Raw genomic sequence first — 11,397 nt, 5'->3', positions numbered from 1 at the left:
GCCTTACAAGACCCTTTGTTATAGATGTGCTGTACCTATCATCCCTGGTAATGAAGACAGCTGAGAATTGCTTTGATTCTCTTTATGTTAAACCACAAAAAGTAGGGGTATTACAGTCTATGGAACTGTTTCAGCCAATCCCATCACATTGGCACAGCCTTTAGTGTTATAATAAAAAGCATTTCATGATTGGTAATGTTTTGATATTACAGAGAATCAACATGGAAAATTAACAACAAGGCTGCCTGTAAGCCCTTGTGCAAGAACCATGTCAGACTGTATCATCATTAATATTTCATTACAAAATCTCGCATTATTTTGTGAGAAACGTGTCCCCGATTCACCTACAATTTCTTCTCCCAGAAGAACATTTGAGCATTTATTTACTAGCAGGTCTCATCCAACTATTTCTTCGCCAGCTTTGATAATGTAGCCGGGTAGCTTGTTCCAGACACCCACCATCCTCTGTGTAAAAATGTTCTGTTTTAAATTCACTTCCCTGTTGCCCCTGGTATTGCCTGCTTTGTGTTTCACTGTGCATTCTAAAGACTTGATCAGGTCGGTTACTCTCCCATTGAGGACTGCAGCCAGCCCTCCTGAAGCTTCTGGGCTGAGACAACCACAGATTCGTGAAACTGTTAGTCTGTTGTGCACTTTGAACAGCACAATATCTTTCTAGTTTTCTATTATATTTTGCACACAAATTAGTCTGTTTCTCACGCAAGACTTGTTTATATCATCTGATACATATATTTCATCCAGTATAGGCCATAATGGTTAACATCAAAAACCTAAAAGCACGGGAAGAATAATTGGTATGTGACATCCTCACATCTGTTAAAATCTTAAACAAGGCCTCGGCAGGCTGTTTCAAAGTCAGCAGTCGCTGTAGTTTTCTGTGTGAGCCGTGCTGTCTGACTGCACTGCGCGAAGACGGGCTGAGGACCGGCCAGCGCTGGGCTCCTGCCTCAGCTCCTGGGGGATGCAGATGCCCAGCGGGATTTACGGATCGGAGAGGGTGAAGAGTCCAGGAAGGCAAATACTGCAGGTTGGGGAGGAAAATATTAAAAGGAAGCATCTGTTCTGAAAGCACATGTGGTGTGAGGATCACAACTCCCGTTGAGGAAAGGTTCTTACGTACTGCCCAACAGCAAACACATCTCAAAGTTAACTGGCCATCAGTATTGTTAGCTGTGCCTACAGCAGTAAACGGCAGACAGGTACTAATAAGGCACCAAGTCTGTCCACAACACAAAAATATTGATGACTGTGACTGTTGGTTGTTGTTTTGATTTTTTATGGAGGGTTTAGTATGTAAAAACAAAACACTGCGTGGTGCTGGAGGATCTGAGATCCTTATCACCCTTTCTATCCGTACAGCACTGTACTTCTGTGATTCTTTATTCTTTAACGACTACTTCATTACCAATTTTGTTCACATCTGACTTGTCATCTTTGTAATCGTATTTAAGCCAATTTTGTTGTGAAATGTGCCTTTTCGGGGTTTGCAAAGTACTTTGAGGTGATCGGTTTGAAATAGCGGGCTAACACGTCGTCGTTACTTCCAAAAGCAGACGTCGCAGATGCCTCCCAAGCTTCCCAAGTTTGTAACTGAGCGGACGCTGTTGGTAAACATCGAGACAAATGTGCGCGTAAAGCTTCTAACTTCGGGACACCATCAAAGCGACGCGCCCCCTTCCAGTTTGTAAACACCATCTCTCTCACCAGCCCGGTCAGGTCGTGCGACTCTGGTCCTGTAGCTTTAAGAGGGGCGTGGTCACAGACCCAATCACCCGCCTTTTATGCAAATCAGGCCTACTCCTTCCCGGATCCCGGCTAATATAGCGCCGCAGTCCTTTTAACAGCTCACAGCTCGCCCAAGCTGCTGCCTGCACGCAGACCACCTCTGTGCACCCCGAGCACAGCACCACCCAGGCTCATGCATTAAGTTTTAGGGCAAGGGACTGATTAACTTTCCAGAGAGGAGCTGTAGCACCACACACGCGCAAAAGGAGAGACAAGAAATCGGTTTGAGAAAACGGGGCTGTGAAATCAAATGTAATGAAAAAAAAAATACCAAACTTTTTTTTTTGCCTGCAGGAAGTGGACGCCTGATGCAAATATAATTTGCTAAGATAAAAAAGAAAGCATTATTTTAAAAATATATATATACTTGATTTGGTGATCTTTTTTTAACGCTTATCCGAAGCGTTAAGGAAGAATTTCGGATTTATTTTTCTCACACTTGTCCGAGTGCACGGAGGAGCTGAGATAATCACCCATCTGGTTCTCCGTGACTTGTTTTTTTTTTAACTCGCGTGTTTTTATTTATTTTTTTACTTTTTTCTTTTGTTCGGGCTTTTGAACACTTTGGAACAGCTTCTCGAAGCCGGTGAGTGTTTGGTTTTAACGTCTCAAGCCCCACGCTGCGGTCTGCGTTTGCCCTGAATGAAATCGAGGGTAAAATTACTTTCCCAAATCCGTGCTGGTTGCTCATTGCAGAGGGAATCGAGCAGGTCGGGTCCGGTTGTGCATTTATTTGAGACAGAAACCTTTCGCCGGGCATTGCAATGTGCAGCCTTATGTAATTCGTTGCGAAACCTGGAGATTTACACTAACTGCATGCATACGCTAGTTACACTACTAGGACATCTTGCGCCTTCACCGCATTTCTACCCCCTGTTCCTGTAACCTAGATAGGGCTAGTAAGTGTAATTAAAATCTCTAATCTCATTTAATCTGCCGTGCACCGCCGTGGATCTGTAGCTGCCTGACACACTCCGGTGGCATGGGTGGGTTTGTTAGGGACAGTTGGCACCGGGGGCGATCGCTTTGTTATTTTTGTGTAGTTCACGAGTTCGCTTCAGTTCAGATCGCTGCTACTTGGTAGTGTCGCTTTTTTTTTCCACGCCTCGTTGCGGGCTTCAGGGTTTCCTCGGACATGTAGGGCGGTAGACGGCTGTTTAAAAGCCGATGCTCTCCGGCCGCGTCCCCCCCTCTCCTAGGTACGATTTTTTTTAGTTTATATTTTTTTTTATCCTCCTCCTAGATCGCCGGAGAAGCGTCGCCCCCCCCCTCTGTCCTTCGCTCTCCCCCAGCGCAACCCTCTCCAATGCCCGGGATCCATTCAAACGCGCAGCGCTATGACAGCTGTGAGATGGAATACGATCGCTACCAGCACTATTTCTACGACGACCACGACCTGAAGGAGGATTTTTACAAGTCCACGGCGCCGAGCGAGGACATCTGGAAGAAGTTCGAGTTGGTCCCCACCCCGCCCATGTCGCCCTCCCGGTCCGCGGACGCCGGCGCGGCGCCCACGGCCGGCGACACGCTGGAGTGGGTCTCGCAGTTCCTGGGGCAGGACGAGGAGCAGGAGGGGCACTACAAGATCGGCGCCCCGGAGATCGTGGGCAACCTCAGCTCCATCATCATCCAGGACTGCATGTGGAGCGGGTTCTCGGCCAGCCAGCGCCTGGAGAAAGTGGTCAACGAGCGGCTGTCCGGGTCGGCGCCGGCCAAAATGGGCCACACGGGACACCCCGCCGCCGGGGGCGGCAGAGCCCAGCCCGCTCACCAGGACGCGTCGGTGCCGAGCAGTTCGCCGGCGGACTGCGTGGACCCGGCGGCGGTTCTGACCTACCCCTACAACCCGGCCTGCAAGAAACAGGCTTATTCGGGATCCGAGTCCCGCACGGACTCTGGTAAGGCATCTTTCATTCACGTTTTCTCTTTTTTTAATGTTGTTGTTGCCGCACATATCCGGGGTGGGGGGTGCCAGCCGGCTCTGACTCTGCCCCACAGCCCGTAGCTCACAGCCTCGGGGGACGTGGGGCCGAGATGGGGGGACAAACATCGCGGTTTGTGTTGATCGAGGCTGAAATCGGACTCCCTGCGATTGGAGGCGAGCGTGTGACGTCTGCCTGCCCCGCCGGTGGCTCTCCCGGCTCCCACCGCCGCGGTGGTGCTTTGCACTCATGACCTCCACGTCATGAGCCGTTTCTGGGTCGTGGGGGGAAACGGCTCTGGTGTCCGCGCTAACTTTAGGATCATCTCACTCCGACAGCCCGGGCATGACTCGGGCGATACGATTCAGCAGCGGCTGCTGGTGACGAAATAGTTGTTGATGTGCTTTGTGTGATTGCTTTACCTGGCGTGCACGATAGCGAGCTCAGGTCCACGATAACAGGACAGTAACCAGCATTTGCACAGCCCATAAAACAACTAGTGCAACGCCTGCAAACGGAAGTTGCATAAGTACTGTGATTCGGTTGGGGGGACACTGGATAAACAAAGTATTGAGCTGCTCCAGAGTGCTGCTTCCGACACACACAGGACCGCCCGTGTCACATCTTTAACTGTCTGAGCTTGTAGCCGCGCTCACGCCGAATGCCTGCACTTCGTAAGCAAACATAAACAATCTTTTATTGTGGTTTTTGCGCTATTAACGTGCATTTCGAAAGTATTGATGTGATGATTATTATTATAATTGCATCATGCGCAGCTTTTCTTTTAATTATGCAATGTTCTGCTCTTTTTGGTCAGGGACTACAGCCGCGTGTTCTTGTTTTTAGAAAGCAGAAGGTGGCTGTGGTCCCACTGCAGGCTACTGTGGTTTTGAAATATAATTTTTGCGCCTTCTTTATAGCAACACCTGTTACGCTGTCGTTATTAAAATGATCCAGCTTTTCTTGTCGTTTGTGTCTTTCCTTTTTTCCTGCTGTTTGACGGTTCCTTTTTATTTACTCTGTGCCTTGTGGCATATTTGCGAGCCCGCCCTACACAAGGGCATCTCGGCAAGCAATAATAAACTGGCGCAACAATAGAGGATTGTTTAGCAGACGGGGCGGGGCTGTGCGTTTGATGACAAGATAGGCAGCCAATTGAAACGAAAAGATGCCAGGATTGGAACGTCGAGACAGCCAATCGGATGAGGGTGAAGGCGGGGCTACAATGCTGCGAACCGGAGGCAGGCAGGAATCGTACAGGACCACGTGGGTTCCTTATACCCCATTGACTAAACTGCTATTTAAACTGAAATCCACTATTCGGTGTTTTATTTTTTTTTTAATGTGACCGACATTCTTGGCTGCCTGACTTCCGTATAACGAAATAATTTCTTTTCTGGAAAAAAAAAAGTTGCGTGGCATCTTGCATTTTTATTGCAGTGGCTTCGGAACGTTTTAAGGTTTAACGTGGGGTTTCCCAAGTGTGGAGACTGCTTCAGGAAGGGAGACAAAGGGAACTAGGGCGGTGGATTACAGGTGCTATAGAAACGGCGTGATTTAAAGCCTTCTGTTAACCAAGCCGCGGGCTGCTGCCTAGACATACTGTGGGGGTTGGGTTTAATTCCGGTTATTTCGGGTGATTAAACCCTTGCAGCGAAGTCCCCTTGTTAGGGGTGCGATGCCCGTTGGGTGGTTTCTTTGCCGGCTCCTTCTCGCCCTCTTTCAAAGGGCCGGCCGTGATTGAAGCAGGGAAGCTTCTGGGCGGGGCCAGGCGCTCCTTTCTGATTGAGAGCCCGTGAAAGTGGCGCGTCAGCCGGCGCGAAGGGAGCTATTCAGGTTTTGAACAAAAACGGGGCTCGCCTGCTCACGCCGCCCCCCCCCCCCAGCAGCTCCGCTCATTTCACATTCAGATTAACCCCATCGGCGCCGAACAAAAGCCGGAATTCCACCGCGTGTTTCCCGAGAAACCGCTGGACCAGATTGGGCGTCGCAGACTCGTCCCTTCTGGCTCCGGGGATCCCGGAACCGCGTTTCTTTGTGTCCTGAAGAATGCGTGAGCGAAACAAAAGAATTCCACAGCAGAGGGCAGCGAGAGCTACGTGTTTTAAAAAAAAAATCCCCATGAATTAATTTAAAAGAAAAGGCTTTTTGCATCACTGATAGAAACATGAACAAATCAAAAGTGAAGATCCTTTAATTACGGCCTGCGTGTATTCTCTTAAAGGCCGGGGAAGAAAACAAGCTTGACAGGAAGCACTTTGCTGCCTTTAGTGGAAAGAATGTTTCTTTAAAATGGAGTGTGAAGGCGTGCTGAGGTGGGACATAATGGGTTTATTCCCTCGCTGAAAAGAGAAGAGAGAAAACGCAACGTTTCGGGCTGTGAAGCCTTCTTCAGGTGTGAGGTTCGAGATGCGCGTGACTGCACCTGCAGGGGCTCTTTGCTGGAATAGCCTGTCTGGTGCTTGCAGTTTTCGGGGGGTGTTTCTGCCCCAGGGCTACCTGTGCAGGTGTGCTTGCAGAGCCGGTAGAAAGTGGAATCCGGCAGAGGGACCTGAGGTGGGAATGTACCTCAGCTGACTGAAACTCGCTTTAGAAGAGGGAAGGAGTGGGGAAACAGACTCTCGCGCTTGGACAGAGCCACTGTGGACGTTGTGGTCATCGTGATGCCGGAGTTGGTTTATTTAGAGGTGCTGGGGTCTAACGGTGATGTCCTACGACACAGCGACTGACGGGGGGGCTGTTTCACACAAAGGGGGCGTCTCTGGCCTGTGGTCACCCCGGTGTAACACAGGCTGGGGTCTGCAGGGTCCTCTTACTCAGGTGGGAGTGCCGATATTAAACGGAGAGGGTGGACGTCCTGTTTGTAGCTGGATTTACACACTGGGGCACGAGATCTGGGCAGGAGTTTGGGACTTTCATAAAAAGGGGACTAACGAGCACAGCGACCGGGCCAGGCAGCTGAAGCCCAGGGGCCGGGCCGCGCCCCAGCTCTGTGCTGACCGCGGCGTCGCGTGCTTTGTGTTGCAGAGGACGAGGAGATCGACGTGGTGACGGTGGAGAGCAAGCAGAGCCGGCAGCTGGCGAGCGGGCGCAAGCCGGTGACCATCACGGTGCGCGCCGACCCCCACGACCCCTGCATGAAGCGCTTCCACATCTCCATCCACCAGCAGCAGCACAACTACGCCGCGCCCTCGCCCGACAGCCCGCCCCCCAAGAGGCCCCGGCAGGAGCCCCCGCCCGAGGAGCCCGCCTGCCCGCCCCAGGACAGCCCCGGGGGCCCCTCCAGCAGCCCGCCCAGCTCGGACGCCGAGGACACGGACAAGAGGAAGACCCACAACTACCTGGAGCGGAAGAGGCGCAACGACCTGCGCTCGCGCTTCCTGGCGCTGCGGGACGAGATCCCCGGCCTGGTGGACTGCCCTAAGACCCCCAAGGTGGTCATCCTGACCAAGGCCGCCGAGTACCTGCGCCTGCTGCACTCCAGCGACAAGCACAAGGCCCAGGAGAGGAGGCAGCTCAAGTCGCGGCAGCAGCAGCTGCTGAGGAGGCTGGCCGACCTCAAGCGCTCGTAAACGGGGGCGGGGGGCGGGGAGGGGGCGCTCGTCGCTCGCTCTTTGCACACCGATTGGCCTCGGGCCGGCGGCAGGGGGACGGCGGGACCGGGTGCTGGGGGGCACGGCTCGATCGCGCCATGGCGGTGCCCCTCCGGAAACAGGGCCCTGAGCGAACAGCGAGAGCGGGTGGCGGCTCTGCTCTTACTATAGGATCTGGTGATGTTTGCATTATTTTTTTTAGGGGGGGTCTCCCGAGGATATCCTCGCATGCACGGGGTGCTGAAATCCATCTGGGGGAGATCCTGCGGGCTCTCTGTGGGGAGGCTGGGGTGCGTCTTCGTTGTTGGTTTAGCATGCTGTTAAGAATCCTTCTGCTTCGTCGCGACACACACACACACACACACTTGTCCATCCCACACACGTGACCGGAGACGGGAAAAATCCCGTGTCCGCTTTCAATCTCCCCCCCCCCCCCCCCCCCCCCCCCCCGAAAAATAAATAACACAGTCTTGGTTTCTGATAACGCTTTTTGGCTGGAAAGGGAAACTGGGAATGTGTGCCGTAGCGAAATAAACGCAGGTGTAGTTAACAGTTCAGCCCACCTGCGATGCTCCTCTTGTATCGGGGGGGTGCGATTTGGCTTTTTAAGTAGCTCCTCCTTCTTCGCTTCGATTTCTCGATCCCAAAACAAAGAGAGACTCCACGGCTGGGACATGGCTCGGGGGGCGAGATGACAGGGACCGGAATGGAAGTCGCATCCCCAGAGGGTGTTTCTCACGTGCAGCGCATGCTGGTTTTATGCACATCCCACTTTCGAATTCTGATTTTATTCAAGGTAAATCGGCGATCAACAGTAGCATTTCCGGACTGTTGCATCCGTGGAACAGTGTTTGACTCAGCTTTGCAGTGTAAATAGTCATTTATATGTCCTTGAGACTTTGTACATAGCTGTGAATGATCCTGCTGTATAGATTCTTATCTGCTGTAAATAGTAATACTCTACTTCAAGAGCCAAAATCAAATGTTGAAGGACCTTTCTTTAAATTTCTTTATTTTCATTTGATTTGAGTGTTTTTTTCCTAATGTTCTCAGACTTGGGGCTGACCTAACAGGCTCTCTAAGGTTTACTTCAGAGCTTCTATTTTTGTTAAAAAATAATAAAATGAAATAAAATAACACTACTGTACTTTACTTTAACTACACTCGTCACTTTTACGATACTGTCCTCACTGCCTGTACTTTTTTTTTGTTGTTGTTGATTTCTATACAGTATCTGGAAAAAAGAAAAGCAAAAGTTTATACTATATTTTCCTACAACGTTACGTTTGTGAAAGCTGGAGACTTGTTTTCTTTTTTAAGGTCATGAATTGTACGAGTAACAGGTGGTATGTGCTGGGATTTCTGTCAGTTCTCTCAGCTTGCACTCCGGGGAATCGGTCCTGCGGTGCTCTGTGGAAACTAAACACAGCAGAACGTTTGGACCTGCGGACAGAAAAACGAATGTTTATCCGAGTAGGCGTGGCGGATCGGAGATGGATTTCTTCCTGGCGCAATTTAATTACTGGCTGTGGAGAAGATGGATGCATTGGGGGAACAAAGGCCCAGACCAGATGCCTCTCTGATTTTATATTTGGAATCAGCCGTTTGCTGTTCAGAAAAAAAATTACAAGTAAATCAGAATTAAAACTTGGTATGCACCAATTAAGGTTTATTCATTTGTCGGTTAAAGCAAACCCTTTAAAGGCTGAGACTTTGTAAAATGCCATCTACACTGAGAGAATGAAAAAGTTCTCTGTAGCCCTGTCTGTGAAAGCCCCGTCCTCTCGATGAACAACCAATGGAAATTGAGTTGTTTTTGTTTTTTTTAGAAAAGCTAATCTATTCAGTCTTCTAGTTTAGCTGAATGGTGACAGAGGTCGAGACACTTAGGTTTTTAGCCTCTGTATTCCTGGCCTATTGTACTCCTCCTTGGATCGGTATTGGCTTTCCTTTGTGTAGTTGTAAGACTCCTTCCCTTTGGAATTTGAGACGCTGTTTGCTTTTTTTGCTGTTGCATTGTCCAGCACATACCACCTCACTTTTTCTTTTATATTATCTGGGGAAAAAATAGCTTTATGAATGACTGATCTACACCGAATTCGGTCTGTCATTAATACGTGCTGTCAACTTGTTCCTATGTTTCATTTGGAATGCTGATTCGGTTCTAGAATGGAATAGAACCTCAGTTCTGTTTAGCACTTTGTGTTCAGTACCTCATGAGAATAAGAATTAAATCAAACAAAAATCATTTTTCTGTCTCTTTTTTTGTGCTGCATGTGGTGTGTGTGTGTGGAACAAAACCCACATATGGTTGCTGTATTTTCTTGGCTTGCATAGGTGACAACTGTGTGCCATTTAACCTGATGCAGATAAGTGGCTGTAACTATCTGAAACACAATGACATCTCTCAACGTCTGGATTTGAAGAACATTTGTTAAAGGTAACATGGTTTCAGAATTGAAACCTTAGGCCAATTTAAAAACACCCAGCAGCGGTCTTAAAGACACTGATCAGCACTAAAATTGATTCGGGTAAAAAACTCTGGGACTAGCGTTAATCTCTCAAAATGGATTCCCCGAGGTTGTCCAGTGTCTGAAACAGATGCTGTATTTCACAAGCCGAATGATGTCAGGGAGCTTGATCCCTGTAAACAGCTGAGGGAGGAGAAAGAAAGTGTTTTAACCTGTTCTCATTTTGCAACAGTAGCACATGTCTGCCTCTTCTGCACACACAGGCTTAACCCCTTTTTTAAAAAAAAGAAAATAGTTTTGCCTTCACTAAAACTTTGGTCACAGAAATATAATCTTCAGACGAAAAGACAGACAAAAGCAAAAGCTACAAGCGAGGAGAAAGAAACGCCAGTCGCGCCCACAGCGGTACTCATGAGAGCAGCCTGTGGGAGATCGCTGTCAATCCAGATCTCTGGAGTTCACCTGGCAATTGCGTTTATGTTCATATCTGCCACACCCTGTTCTCGTCTCGGAGTCCTCGGCCCTTCAGAGTCTCTGAAGGGGATGGTGAAAAAAAGTCCTGTCCCGGTTAAAAAAATATTTCTAGCATTTCCAGGTAGGATTGTCTCTAGAACATACCTCGAAGCGATGTTCTGTTAGCCTACTCGATACGATCTCTGTAGAAATTCCGTTTTCGGAAGACAACAAGTGCTCTGTCTTTCTTACTAATCGTTTTAATTCGAGTTTAAAGTTCACTAAAGACGTCGTAAGGCGAATTTATACATTTGCTAAATCGGAGTTGTTGTTATGATGATGCATTTGGGTAACTGACTCACTTTGCTATACAAACGTAATTCAAGATTCATGCTTCAATATTGAACAAAACGTACTACAAATATAGTTTTCTAGGTACAAAAATTCAGAATAATAGGTGAGTTAAAAAAGTTAGTGTAAATTAAGTTATATTGGAAAGTGAATCTTAAAGAGCCCAGAGGCAATTACTCATCCAGCAGGATGGATTTTCTTTCCTTTCTACGAGACAAAAGCATTGGTTTACTGTGTAACCATCCGCTTCTCTGATCTGCAACAGAATGCCTTGCCAGTAATTAATATCTCAGGGGCGAAGGACACAGAAATCGCGCAGATTAATCACCGGAGATGGCGAGGGGAAAAAAAAACTGGTGTCCCCATCCTGTGACGTCTGTTCCAAGCGTCAAACAAACAACGTCCTGTGGGGGGCATGAACCCATCATTTTATCGATTTAGTATTTATCTTAGGTGTCCTATAAAGGCACCTTCTAATGTACTTTAATGCAATGAGAATAAGATGATCAGAATCAAGACTCGTGAGTCAGGCTGGGGTGGTTTCGATTAGTGTCTTTCTGGGTGAATGGTGTTAGTGCTTTGAGCTGCCTAATACATTTCAGAAATTCCATATTGTGATATATATATACATTTAAATCCACACACCAGTTCAGGAGTTACTGTTACGTAACGATAGTGGTCCGATTTGAGAGATCCAAATAAATTGTTGCTTTGTGTTGAGGAGTCACTGTGTTCTCCGGCAACACCTGTGTGGGCAGGTGTGTGTGAACTGGTGATGGCAGGCAGCCCTTTCTCATCCGC

General features: G+C 48.6%; 1 protein-coding gene across 1 annotated transcript; it reads left to right on the top strand.

The window, feature by feature from the left end:
• The first annotated feature begins 1,853 nt into the window (after nt 1-1,853).
• myclb (MYCL proto-oncogene, bHLH transcription factor b) lies at nt 1,854-9,569 on the top strand. Its single transcript, XM_088602555.1, has 3 exons — nt 1,854-2,392; nt 3,050-3,704; nt 6,756-9,569. Exons 2-3 carry the CDS (start codon nt 3,113-3,115, stop codon nt 7,298-7,300), a joined length of 1,137 nt encoding a protein of 378 aa, XP_088458681.1. The 5' UTR covers nt 1,854-2,392; nt 3,050-3,112; the 3' UTR covers nt 7,301-9,569.
• Nucleotides 9,570-11,397: the final 1,828 nt, after the last annotated feature.

Source organism: Lepisosteus platostomus, chromosome 13 (assembly GCF_059453375.1).
Source record: "Lepisosteus platostomus isolate fLepPlt1 chromosome 13, fLepPlt1.hap1, whole genome shotgun sequence".
In the NCBI taxonomy this organism is placed as follows: domain Eukaryota; kingdom Metazoa; phylum Chordata; class Actinopteri; order Semionotiformes; family Lepisosteidae; genus Lepisosteus; species Lepisosteus platostomus.
The sequence above is the reverse complement of the archived record's forward strand: the minus strand, read 5'-3'. Positions and strand labels throughout refer to the sequence as shown.

What these genes read in the sequence shown, in the direction of transcription:
- myclb (XM_088602555.1), top strand. Translation starts at nt 3,113, where the DNA reads ATGCCCGGGATCCATTCAAACGCGCAGCGCTATGACAGCTGTGAGATG. An exon ending in CGAGTCCCGCACGGACTCTG is followed by an intron (nt 3,705 to 6,755) that starts GTAAGGCATCTT and finishes TTTGTGTTGCAG; the next exon opens with AGGACGAGGAGATCGACGTG.